The sequence below is a fragment of the Botryllus schlosseri genome, chromosome 15 (assembly GCF_051294905.1).
Source record: "Botryllus schlosseri isolate E-star chromosome 15, Bs_hap1, whole genome shotgun sequence".
Taxonomy (NCBI): domain Eukaryota; kingdom Metazoa; phylum Chordata; class Ascidiacea; order Stolidobranchia; family Styelidae; genus Botryllus; species Botryllus schlosseri.
This window is the reverse complement of record NC_137250.1, coordinates 9,617,954-9,631,855: the sequence shown is the minus strand read 5'-3', so window position 1 is coordinate 9,631,855 and position 13,902 is coordinate 9,617,954. Positions and strand designations below refer to the sequence as shown.

The 13,902-nt window shown below is 39.9% G+C and overlaps 1 protein-coding gene across 5 annotated transcripts; it reads left to right on the top strand.

The window, feature by feature from the left end:
* Positions 1-3,641: 3,641 nt before the first annotated feature.
* Positions 3,642-13,739, top strand: LOC145457666 (tumor protein D54-like). Of its 5 annotated transcripts, XM_080335890.1 has the most exons (8): positions 3,657-3,801; positions 8,494-8,598; positions 9,453-9,571; positions 10,461-10,609; positions 11,010-11,069; positions 12,135-12,236; positions 12,619-12,679; positions 12,887-13,739. In XM_080335890.1, exons 1-8 carry the CDS (start codon positions 3,798-3,800, stop codon positions 12,998-13,000), a joined length of 714 nt encoding a protein of 237 aa, XP_080192016.1. In that variant the 5' UTR covers positions 3,657-3,797; the 3' UTR covers positions 13,001-13,739. The 5 variants fall into 5 exon arrangements, with proteins under 5 accessions (XP_080192018.1, XP_080192020.1, XP_080192019.1 ...); XM_080335892.1 differs by lacking the exon at positions 8,494-8,598 and having other exon boundaries at positions 3,642-3,801; XM_080335893.1 differs by lacking the exons at positions 12,619-12,679; positions 12,887-13,739 and adding an exon at positions 12,481-12,553 and having other exon boundaries at positions 3,651-3,801.
* Positions 13,740-13,902: the final 163 nt, after the last annotated feature.

Here is a 13,902-nt window from a genome sequence, read left to right as displayed (position 1 = left end):
GTATACTTTTTAATATATGATCTGCAGTCATTAATGACATTGTAATTAATGTGATGAAATTCGAATTGGATGATGTAGGAAATCCGGATAAGACTGGAAAATGGGAATTCCTGTACGAACTCCAACGCGGAGACCAAAATTATATGTAACCTATAGCTCAGTGGCATGAATCCATTAAAACAAAGCTCTCCGGATTACTAAGATCTTTCCTTGTATTAACAAATTAACCAACAAGATCCAACCATTTGGCTCACAACTGAGATATCTGACGTTCACGGTTATAGCGAGCTCGACCGCCATGCAAGGATATCTATTATCCAGCTTTTACAGGCGTAAGGGGTTGTTGGAATTGGTAAGTTTTGCAAATATTGTTGTCTGCAGTGGTTTGAGTGGTGACGAATAAGCGACGAACTTTATTAGAACTATCAACTTGACGGTGTTTCCCCATCTTGATATGCCATTCATGTGAGCGACTGGATCGACAAACGTCAATGTTTACGAGCTATAACATTTCCTTTTTTCTTCTTTGGAATTACGCCTATTATCAGTAGCCTACTCGGTAGTAATAGAAACTATCCAGTAAGTACCGAGTTTCTATGCAGCATAATGATTGATGCACGACACGTAACTGTACGAGTGAGCAGACATATCCGATTCTTAGGATTCATAGACTTTGCTGATTCAAATCGTTGCACATTCAAATCGAAATACAAGCAATTTCTTCTAAATCAGGGGTTCTCAATCTGCGGGGGGCGCGCCCCCCTTAGGGGGCGTGAAACATCTGAAGGGGGGAGCGAAGAAGCGGTCCCCCCTTCACGCGTGTTTCTCTCTATATAGACCCAATTTCATATTTTTTTATTCTCTCATCAACATTCATAACCTTCCATACCAACAAACAATCTGTTGGAGTTGCTAGCATCCCAGTTGGATTTTGTGATATGACGAAAAGGGAGGCGCGAAATCTTTCACTATCAAAAAGGGGGGCGTGTCTAAAAAAATGGTGAGAACCACTGTTCTAAATCAATACTAGTCAGCCCTCGAAATTACTGGACAACAATCTGACATATCGATATCGCCGACCGACACATGCAACGTTCATTTTTATCGCTTCCTTAAATGATGATGATGATAAGGTGATGATAAGGAATACTAGACAGACAGGCAGACATTCATTGTTTCATCAAACACGTAAACAAATATTGATTGCAATCGCCACTGTGGGACAAATAATTTTCTGTTTTGTGAATTTTCACGAAAGTGAAGTGATTATCATCTAGTCGAGCACTCAAATCCGAATCTAACGAATCGAGTGAGAGTCGCATATATTTCGAGTACCGAAAATATATACACCTGTCTCGATCTCGATACGTTATCTGCCTACCGTTGGAACCTCGAAAGGTCAGCTGTTTGTAACTCGATATCCAAAACATGTTACACACGTCACGCGCATTCATTTAAACTGAGTTTTACTATTTAAAAAAATGCTTTTATTATATAATTTCATAATATGGTACAGGTAGTACTCTAATATTCGACTATACTAGGAATATAATAATAATCAATAATATTCGTCAGATTATATTTCCCTCTGAATAAGACAGACACAATTCACAATGCGATAAGACACAATTGCGATGTAATGAACAGATATGAGGATTAGGGCTGTTCAAAAATAACTTTTTGTTCTGGATTCCAGTCGGTCAGTCATTAAATTGTCAGGTTACCCCAAAAAACGCTGCACACCAATTTTGGTTCAATTCTAACAAGTATAGGGCTCCGCAGTTCCAATTAAAATTTTTAATTAACAGGAAAATTAAAAAATAAAATTTTCAAATTTTTCTGTCAACCCCATGAAATTGTCGGAATCCAGAACAAAAAGTTATTTTTGAACAGCCGTAATGAGGATGCCGAACGACCAGTTACGGCTGCGGCCTCTAAACTGGCATCCACATCGGCCTAGTGCCCGATGTCACAGTCCCATTTTCGACGTTATATTCTCTATTTCCACTCTTCGTGAGTGCGCTCTTTCATTTGGTATTTTGCTTGGCTTTTTTGTCGCCGTAAGAACAACGACGTGGGAGAAGAGGAACCCAGAATAACCTCCGCTGCGGAATCGAACGTGGCTGCCTGGGCGGTAGGTGCTTATCGTCACCACTAGGCTATCTCTCCAGCATAATCGCCCAAGTACGCAATTTTGCGGTGCACTCTAGCTAGCAAGTCGTTTCGACACCATCGAATCTTTTCATTCATTGGGGGAGATAGCGTAGTGGTAACGATAAGTGCCTACTAAGCCGGTGGACCGGGTGCGACTCCCATCGGAGGCTCATCTGGGCTCCTCTTCCCCCGCTGTCGCCCAGAAAAAAGACTTGAAGAAAGAAAGCACTCACAAGGAATGGAAAGAACTAATAGAAAGGACCGCGGCTTCAAAAAAAAAGATCAACATCGAAAAGAACTGTGACATCGGGCACTCTAGGCCGAGGTGGATGTTAGAGTAAAGGATCGCTACTGATGCGTGTCGTTCGGCATCCTCCTATCTGTTCATTACATCGCATTGTGTCTTATCGCATTGTACATTGTGTGTAACTTGTTCAGATAAAAATTATAACCTGATGATTGTTGTTGTTGTTGTTGTACATCGCAATCTTGAGTTGTTTCAATGATTTGACGAACATTTCAATAAAATGATGATCAATGATCACTTGGGCGATATTTTTTACTGAAAAAAACGGAAGATTTTGACCTAAAAATCTAAATTTTGACGAAATTTTGGTGTTTTCGCACAAAATGTTAAAATTGTACTACTAATCTTCATTTCAGGTTGGAACTGTCTGGCCTTACGAATGGTTTGGCCTGAAAAACTTTTTTGCCTTAAGATCTGACAAATTTTTACATGCAAAAAATAGCATTTTAACGATTTCCAGCCCTATGAAGAATTCCAGTAGTCACATCACGTATTATGGTAGAAATAATTAAAATTTGTTGCAGTACAACGAAAGATTCTTTTCTACATTCTAAGGTAGAAAGTGTCTATCTTTACTAATAAGTAGCTTGCCAAGAATGGAGAAATAACCTTCAACAGCAGCAGCAGTTGTTGGCTGACAACACAGAAGTTGTGCGTACACTACTGGTTACACACCGTGTTGCTTCATTCTGACAATGTTGTCTACATCACAATTTTTCATCGTGCGCTTCTTGATATAAGAACCATGCAATGCCCAAGCAGTCTTGCTTCATTTAGGATATTGCGGTTCGTTGACCATAACACCATCATCATCATCATCATCATTGGTTTATTAGCAATTTTATCAGTTCAATACACCACGAAAAATGCGATACAATGAAAAGAAAGGAAGATGTCGAAGCGACTAGGAGTTGTCTATGGAATCGGACACCCACCATGTCAACCTATTTGTTTCCTTTGACCGTTTATGATTCACAATGAGCAGACGAGGTGCCGTTTACAACGGTAGGCCTACAATGTAGGCTACGAGCTGTAAAATATCAAATGATAAGTTCACCGACAGTGCAAAATCTACGATACAAACGAAATACATGGGTCAAAAAATGTTCGACATGTAAAAAAAAATCGCCCGAATGATCACGACTCCCATGATCCACTCGGATCTCTAGTGTCACCTATTGAGATATACGTCTAATGGAAAATCACGTGACATAACATACACGAAGATTCTGATCAACAAGCTGCTATAAGTTCATTATTATTTTTTCGCACGTTAGCGTTTTCGACGCGATTTGTGGGCAGTTTAAACCTCAATTGGATACCTGGAAGCGTGACAATGGGTGAGTGCGCAAGATCGTATTAGGAAGTGGCATTGGTGTCTTGTGTATTTCGCAAAATATTCATGAACAAACGATGCAAATTGACTGGGCACCTTGCTGGAGCCTTATACCGTTATTATTCCAAAAGCTACGATGTCAACCTACCCTGTTGATTTATTCACAATTTTCTGGCATGGTCAGATATTCGAATCAGTGAATGCAATGTCGGAAAAGTATTTGGATGTAGTATTCGTGTCCTGCCGAACATCTCTCTAACCTAAGACAGGATTTCGCGGTGTTTTTTTTTGCGGAAGGAGCGCATGCGCATTCAACATCTGAATTAATTGGTGAGCCGTTCTCCAGTAAGATTAAGATTATAAGCGTAAACGCAATCTCTTTGTTTATGATAGTGACCGAGGACATGAAGATAATATATATATATATTTAAAACCAATCAAATATATATTGCTTAATGCTTTGTTGATATGATGAATTGATAACGCTATAAACGCACACGCATCAGCAGAAGTAGTAATGATATCTTATGAGCTCGGCATCCTCAATAACCAATATGTCAAAATTAGGTATGAAAGTCGGTTGTGTCGATTCTTATATAACAGAATAGACATTTGAATTCATGAGCAGCGATCTGTTCTTAGACTTGCTAATACAACTTTTGATTCAACTTCAGGCCACACAATGCTGACACAATCATAACCTTGCTACCTGTAAGCAGCTTCAGTAAATGTATCACTGTGTAAAACTTGCTTTTACGTTCTTTTGTGAAGACGACTTGAACACATTTACTGTTGTCTCAAACATTTTATTAATTTAGTTGCTTTATTAAGCAACTAATAATTTAATAAATTACTCCTATAACTATGATGGTGGTAGGATGTTGCTTTTCCACCTCTACCCTAAGCAATACCACCGATTAGTGGTATTATTATCGAGCATGACACACATAATAATAACAATGTCAATCCAAGTATGTCATCATCATTCATCAGCCCCCTCTTCTTCTGGGACGATATCTTAGTTCAGGCTATAGTTCTGTATGAAACAATATTTATAATTGACACTGATCAAGTTTGGTACGCCATTAGCACTGGTACACACACCAGCACATATAGGAATGAACTGTTTTGCTTGAAATCTCGTCTTGAAGCACTACATGCAGAAGCTGAAAATATATTTAGAATTCAGTTTATTCTAACATTTACTGTTAACTTCTTGATATTCCATGCACAATGTATCGTGATAGCGTCTGATGGTCAATTACGACTAGTACTTCAGACCATTGAAGATCTAGTCGCTAGAATTTTTTTTACGTATGGCATTTTAATATGTTGCTCAATATCATGTGTCCTGTATGAAATCCTTGTCATATGCACACGTCATATCACTAGGGCAAGGCTTTGCAACTTTTGCAATTTTTTTGACAGCTTCCGACAACTTCGTTGATACTCAGAATCTATGTACTATGGTGTTTTAAGCTGTTTGGAGGGATATAATAGTGCAACTTTTCTCAATTTTTCATAGCCAATTTTTACTCCAACTTTTATCAAATATTGCGTAAAAACGTAAAGGAGTGATTTAAAAACATACTATAAACTATTTCTACTCTCTTCGATTTGCATAACAAAGATCTATATGATGGTGATGGGTTATCTATGACACAATGGAAAGAAGCTCAACTCCCCCTGCCAAGCACTATGGTGCCCGAATAATATGTAAATAGATCGCTTTAATCATTCTATCGTTTAGATTTTGAAATCGTTTCCCATTTCACGAACGTCCAGGCGAGACCGCCGAAAATTAGATGTGAATTTGTATAACTTATCATGAATTTAGGATAGTATGTTCGTGCACGCGGAGAATTGTCATGTCGCAATAATGAATTACAGAAAACATATCCGAGCTTATAGATGGGAAGATAGTCAGCTTATTTGTTGAGCCCAATCTTGACAGAAGGACAATTGGCTAGTTAGATTGCTACATAGAGCAAAGATATGATGCTCAATTGCTCTTGATTAAAACAAACCAGCACGCTTCCAAATTCTAAAGTGTCAAAAAAGTGTTGGGTTCAAATATAGAACAACGTTGATTGGAATAAAAGGTTTGTTAAAATGCTGATCCATAAGTTGATCCTGAAAAGTTGCAGATCAGAATGAATGAAGCACAAGTCATAGCTATTAAGACACGAAATGTGTGTATTAGTGTGATCAGTCGTATATTTCCAAATCCTGTCTCTTCAATAATCAGTGGGACGAATATTTCTCTTCTGATCACTATAGCTCACTTACGATCCATGTGTCAATTGTCAAGTACCTTGGGACTTCTCGAGCACCCTTGTTATTACAGACATCTAGCATGTACTGCTGTATTTTTCAGGCCGTTCGTGTGCTTTCGTGGTAGAGTCATATTTACAGATTGCATTTGATATAGGCTCCAGTTGGATGCTGGTTGAAATTCAAAAGCACAGATGTGTACTGAAATTGATAATAAAATTGTCTGCTTCTACAAGGGTGATCAAAGTTTCTGATGTATATTGATACGAATGATCTGATCAATACCATTCCTTGTATGCAGTTTTCTACAGCAGTGAGGGTTCTTGTGGAACCCGAGCCACATCTGCTTTATTAGTTACATGCTGAAGACGTAGTGCAGTAGATTGTGGGTTTGAAGTTTGTTTCATAATTCTGGTATTGCTACTATAATGATCTGTTGTGGAATGAAACTAATTTGTTGTGGCAATTTGCTTCATGTGATCACTAGTCTAATGTTTGATGTGTAGTAGTTTGAAATGATTAATCATGTTGTAGCGAAAAATGGATTCAAACTTCTAAATTAAAGTTTATTTTGTCCTCGCACAGTGATGAAGATAACTCTTTTAGGTTGTATACATATTATCTGATATTAGTTGCTTGATATCACAGCAGATGTCAGAGCTAGGAACAGACCCGGGTATTGTACTGCCCGCTGGACAAATGCGGCCGACGGCGCTATTCTCAGCGGCCCGCGAAAAGTCCCTTTGAATTTAGACTATAAAATATAATTATTATGTTAACGTGTGATCAAGTACCACTGTAGCCTATAAACTGATCCGGATAAATGCGTTTACTCTAAAGTCTAGTTTATTTATGTAACGTGATTACGTATCCTACGTACGTCGTGCGAGTATTCCAGCTTCAAAATAAAGCCAATATAGCAAACTATGCCGTAACAATTAAAGTTACAAGTCACTGTTCTCATATCCAAGTTCAAATTTTGTTTCCAGGCCTGTGCCTCAAACTGATGCGTCATACATTTCCAAATCCTAATTCGTAAAATAATGCAATCAGTGCACGTGGTTAGCTGCAAGGCTGTGGAGTCGGTCAATTTCACCACCATCTCCGACTCCAGACATTTTCAAATAGCGTTTGGTTATATTTGCATCAATTTCACATGTGATGTTGTCAATTCCAAAACCAAACGTTGGCGAGTGTGAATGGGGCGTTGACTATGAAATGACTGATTGGGGAGCCCTGGCTACAAATTAAGCAGTAGGGGGCACTGAGACCAAATGGGGGCGGAGAAGCTTTAGAACGCAACTGCTTCGTAGTGTTGGAACGATTGATGGATAAACCAACAAAGTGTACAGTAAACGAATTTTAGATCGATTCACACGAGGCAGATTCAATCGGCTATGCCGGAAAAGTTAATTGTTACTTGCCAATGTGATCCAGAGCATCAATGGACAGATCAGTTGACAGAATCAGTAGGAAGCGTGCGTGGTTCATTTTGTGTATAGTGAGAATTACGAAGTATTTGAACGCGTATTGCTAAACAGTGCTGAATCGCGCTGCCTCACGCGATTTTACTCTGTTTCAAATGAGCGTGAAATTTTCACAGTTTTGCTACCTTAGGCATGGCATTCTGGTTGCTAGGAACGATATCACTTATTTGAAAGACATATTTGGTGGATCACTGGTATATTTCTCACTGTCCAGTGGGGGCGTCAGCGCCGCAAAAAAGTTTGCAACACTGATCTAAACTCATGTCTCTGCCAACCATCGTATTTTCTGTTCACATTTGGCCCACCGGGGAAAAATAATTGCCCACACCTGGCTTTGAAGTATATTTTCTCCCATGTCATGTACTGTACAGGACATGTGGGTTCAGACTTCGGTTATTCTGGAATTAGTTATCAGTGCAAAGTGATCTCTTGGGAGTGGCCATTATGTTCTCCTGGGAGATTGAGCATTAGGCTGAACTCGAATTTGAATCCATGCACAATTATGATTATTGTCATATTACTTCCACTACCGTATGCACGGTAGTAAATTTCCGGTAATCACAAACTCTATTAATGTATTGTAATTAAGACACTACAGTCACTACTGGGAAATGACTGATCACTGGTTCATATATGATGAAAGTGCTGTCTCAGAATGTACCAAGTTACCAGCCTATCAACATTGAGTTGTAGCTTATATACGATGTACTTTTAAATATTAGATTCATGTGATTAGAATATATGTAGCATACAGTTTGATGCGGTTGAAATTTCTGCACTTAAAATGCACTCATTGTCGGTCACATTGCAGGATGATTTAATTAAAGAGATGACAGCTAATTCCGATCATGATGAGGATGAATTTGTGTTCTCTGATAGACTGAACTCCGTCATACAATCTAATTCCTACAAACAGTATTTGAATTTGCTTCCAGCTGACAGCAATATTGAGCGCTCAAAGGGCAGGGCCATGTCTGAAGAAGACAGCGACTTGTTCAGCTTTCGCACCTCCACAATTTCCAATCCCAATTATCAAGCCGGTGCGATTGTAGTGTCTTGCGTATCTCATGTAGCTGTACCAAATGTGGCATGGATCAGCTAGTGTTTATCTGTATGGCTTCATGTGCAGACGTTGATTTGGTTTCATCGGTTTTGGATCGGTAGTCATGTAATTTTACAGGGATCTGTGTTCTCTCACAAACCAGTCGTACCAGGGTTGTAATGACTAAGTCGTAGTTCTTTTGTGACTTGACTCAGTCAATTTGTATAATTCTTGACTCGAGTTGTACTTGTGTCATTGTGCATGATTCAATATTTCAAGTCATATGACTCAAGACATCCTATATGACTTGATTGGTGTCCTAATTATATTCTCGGTTGTCTCGTATATCATTATGATTAGCCTTATTCTTATCACCAACAATTAGGCCTGATGCTGCATATGATACTTGAAATATCGATAGAATAAGATTATACTAAATTACCCGCCTATGGTTCATGACTGAAAACTAGTAATTGAACTCGACTTGCAATGACTGGAGTCAGACTTGACTCGTTAACAAAATGAAAGTGACTCGACATGTCTCGTGTCAGAAGTTGAAATCAGAGAGCCCTGGGCTGTACAGACTGGGGGTTTTATCAATATAATAGATCTCAATCCATTTTCTGAATGCTTGCTACGTGTATGGAAACGGATTGTAGTATCCTCATCTCATTCTGTAGTGTGTACGCAACGAGGCTTCTGCTTCTTGATGTTATCTGCATTTGAATAGTCCATTTCCTATCAATAATCTAGGAACCACATTTGTATTGTTCGTTCCTGCTGTCGCTAAGTGTTATTGCATAATGCGTGAAATTATGACCATTCTCGAAGTCAGACCTTTGAATTTAACAGATCCTACTACAAGTGATGGAACTCTGTACCCGGACTTGCCGGGGGAAAATGTCCCTGTGGGTGAGGCAATTGAGGCAGAATTGGATCCTTTGGACGAGATGAAAACGGAGCTACGCAAGGTTGGAAGTGTGATTCATAATAACATGAGTGTCGCATGTTATCCCACTACAGCAGGGGTTCTGAAAGTATGGATCGGGACCCATACATGGTCGCGAAGAGAATGAATTTGGGTCGCGACCACACCCTGGGGACATGTTCACAACAAATGAATTAGCTGTGCTTCGCGCGACCCCTAAATGGTTTGCGAGATATTCAAGTTCACTGTGTTAGTGTGTTGGGTTCTATAGCCAATGAGCAAGACACGCAGAAAAGTGGTTACGACAATATGGCTTGATCATGAAAATGTGCCGATCTTGGTATTGCAAAAATTGGTTTGATATCATTATATTTGTCTGACATTTGTATCTGGAATTTCGGAGTCCACCTTTTCCGCGCCGGACACCCAAAGATATCAACTTTTGGCAAAGCGTGGTGCCAAGAAGATCGGCGGCGATAAAACCTTGGCACATAATGACAGTCGCTGATTGGCCAAAAACCTCCGATATTTATATGTTAGGTTCTTGACATGGTCAGCACCAAATAGTCCCGTCCTCGAAATATGAGCCCACACAGTGCAACCGCGAACCGCAGAGGAAAATAATGCACCCCGATTTGGAATCACGTGCGTCACACGTGTGCCATAGAACTGCGTTGCGTTCAACTGGTTGTCCGCACCTTCTCTAGGTCATACATGCCCGTAAAAAATAGCATATGCTACTGAGAGTAAAAATGCATTCATTTCAGTTTGTGAAGCTTGGCTCTCGAGATGTCAATAATGCTCGTATTTGTATCGCGGTATAAAAAGTTTAATGACCACTGTGCTACTTGTTCTGCTGTCGACTGCAATGATTCATGAATCCGGTGATGTCGTCGTGTGCTTGTTATTCATGTTGTTGTCTTCGCTTGTAGACCGAGGAAGAAATCGATACGCTCCGACAGGTTCTACACGCAAAGGAAAACTATGCTTCCGAACTGAGGAAAAAGCTTGGTATGACTCCACTCAGTCAGATTTCTAGCACTTTCAAGCAGGAATTGAACAGAGTTCAAAGTTCAAACGCGTAAGCAACATGATATTCATATTGTATAATGTCCTGACCGAATTTGTCTGGAAACTGGCCAGTCAGCTAGATCATAATCTGTAAAACCCTGGTGTTTATGTCATAGTCGCTTGCAGTTCTGTACCCTCTGATTGATCACAACAGTACAACGCATTGTCCAGTATAATATAGATGTAGGAATATAACTCTTTGTAAAAATTTGGGAGAATGGTTTAATGGTACTCCCAATTTGGGATACAGGGAGGGATACAGTTCACTCAGACTGCAAAGTTTTGGCCTTACGCTATGGTATAGCCGATTTATTTGTCAAACGCCAATCCCGTTATGATGATGCTTTTATTGTGTTTCTGTTCCAATCCTGTTTTTGTGTTGTTTTTTCTGACTCGTGTGTTGATCTTAGGTATCAAGCGACCACTAATAAAGTCAACCAAATCAATGAGCAAATCGCCCAGTCAGAATAGTAAGTTGTCTGATTGCCAATATTAATCTTGGAATGAAAATAAAACAACTCATTTTGCTCGGCAATCTGCACTGGCCAACTAACTATTCGCTGGAGGATTTGTCCGCATTTGGGTCAGATTTGTACATGGCTGGAACCGTTCGAATTTTTCTGCTTCCTCGACGATATTTGTGTATTATCTTACATTGGCAGTGCTTCTGGCTGAATTGTTTGGTTGGATCCAGAATCCGTGGTCTTTCCACCAAGACTGACTGTATGGCATGAACTTTTGCATGATACTAAACTATATGGATGGCGTATCATCAGTATTCTTGTGGTAAAGTTATGTCTTCGCGCATGCTTCTCATTTTTGCCATCGATGTTTGTTTCTGGAGATTCGAGTTATTCCATCTGACTTTCTTCTCTTGCAAACGTTTCTGATTGTATGTACTTTGCTTCACATATCCTTTTCTGTGATGAGGAAACTGGACAACAATAGATATTTATAGGAGACTATATTTCAGGGGTTCTCAAACTTTTTTAGACAAGCCCCGCTACTTGATGGTAGTGAAAATTTATGGCCCCCCCCCCCTTATCGTCATGTCAAAAAAATGTTAAAAAGATCAACCAGACTGTTTGCAATCCCAATGCATGGTTTGATGGCATGAAAGGTTACGACTGTATTGGTATTGCATTGGTACATGTCATGAACTTATAAGGAAATATCTTATTTCTCCATAACTGTATGCCTTTCAACGCAATCTGCACAGATGATTGACAGACAGATCACATAGTAGCATCAGCTAATAGTTACACACATTTACCAGTTACTCATAATTCAGAGACATACTCCGATCGGTGCCAGGTCCGGTATCAGTGAAAATCCAGCATCAGTGTATGGATGGTGTGGATTATTGCCGTTGTTGAGACTTCGAAATTTCAACACAAATCAAGCTTATTCTGAGTTCAGGAAACATTTCCCTCAGGCGACTTCACGGCCCTCCCCCCAGTTTGAGAACCACTGCTCTGTTAGGAATAACATATTATTCTGAGGCAGCCGTCGAATTTCTTTCATGTCATTTTCAGCTACAAAAAGACATCGGAAACGCTGAAATCAGCAGGGCAATCGACTGCCTCGGCATTCTCTACCTTTGGAAGTACTATGAGTCAGAAACTCAACGAAATGAAGTACGTATAGGATGCTCATTGCTCATATGTTTCGTTCAACTAGTTTAGAGAGCCACCTGCCCATTTGCAATGGAACGGAATGTACTCGCCAATAGCTGAGTAGCCGTCGGATTGTGAAACTGTGACTCATACCACTCTGCTGCTACGGCAGCCCCAGTCCTTTATCTTAACATGTAGAAGTCGCAGATTCCCAACTTATGCACTTTATACATAACATTCTGTTTGTACGCTTACGTCGGAACAGTTTGCGCATAATGAAGCGAAGTCAGAGCGGTTGTGTAGAAGACAGGTATGCGACGTGACGTCTCTGTTGTGCTGTGGCGGTTACTCTGTTTGATCGTCTTTGGTGAGCGCGGTCTGACTAATTAATGTCCGTTTTCAGGAACTCTCAAGCGTTCAAATCTATGGAAGAGAAAGTGGAGGGAGTCTCGACTGCCATTATGGTGAGTACTTTCGAAGGTTAAAGTAAAACCCTGGTTTCAATACCATAGCAAATATACGAAAAATTATGTGTGCGAGCTAAAATTATAATTTTAATATCCAATTTGGGAAACATGAAAATTCTCTAGTACCTTCCGCCCGCTGGCTTACGGGTTTTTGCTATTAATCGCGACGGATATTTTCATAATGTGATTCTCTTCGTACCTTAGGCGAAAGTGTCCGGAACTGGTGTAGAAAAACAGCCAGATGAGGGAGAAGAAGCGACTGAATCAACACCTGTCACCACTCAACCCCAGCAAGCGCCGGAAAAAGCATCGGAATAAATGTCGACACTCTCGCTAGTTACGCTATTTAAATCGTGTATTGCTCTTGGTAACGAAAAAAAAAACGGAATTGCGCTATGGTGTTGAATCGCATATTTTCCGCATTTTCAATGCAATATTTACTTGTAAGTCAAGTGTTAGTAATGTCGGCTCGTAACCTACTAACACATTGTAGCTTATGAAAAAAGGTAAGAGCTTGAAATCTTGTCAACATTGCCGTCTTGCACGTGCTTTCGCGCATCCATCAAGATTGCAATATCACGCTTACGTCAATCCTGTTTTTCATTGACCAGTTAGTACTTGTATATTTGCATTCGCGTATGTAGAGGTCAGATGTGTACTGTAGTTTGCGCAAATACGGGGATTTTTTGTGTCATTTCGAACACTTCCAGTTCACGAGTATTTCATTCTGGCGAAGTAAGTTGTGTGTATGTATTTTCTTCCTTGGATGAGTTACAAGTGTTATCAGTTTTGCTTTCTTGTTGGTGTTGAAAAACTCTGCAATTTATCCCTGGGCTGTTTTTTGCGCCCGTGAATGTGTTTGGACTTATCTTTTCTTCCTCTATCTTATTAGGAAACGCTCTGTTCTCACAAATACAGCTCTGTAGTATTACTGTTTGTTGCGGAGGCGTGCACCGTTTTTCGCCAAGGATGTCTCGTACTCGTCCACTGCTTATGTTGGTGAATTCGCTTGTAGTTTCACGGAACAATAACCAAAATTCTATATCTCTAACAGCAATGTGTCGTTTGATTTTCCCTTGTGTGCCTGGTCAGTTAAGGTATTGCTGACACAGAGAGAGATAGTCATTCGTTTTTCCTCATGTGAGGTTGACACGGCGTATCAGTTATCATTGACGCGGATCATGGTTAGCTGAAGTTATATGACGGACGCCCTTCCTACC

Bases quoted from the DNA above. Each gene is read 5' to 3' on its own strand.
- LOC145457666 (XM_080335890.1), top strand. The intron at 8,599-9,452 runs GTGCGATTGTAG...TGAATTTAACAG, and splicing joins CAATCCCAATTATCAAGCCG to ATCCTACTACAAGTGATGGA. The intron at 12,680-12,886 runs GTGAGTACTTTC...TTCGTACCTTAG, and splicing joins GAGTCTCGACTGCCATTATG to GCGAAAGTGTCCGGAACTGG.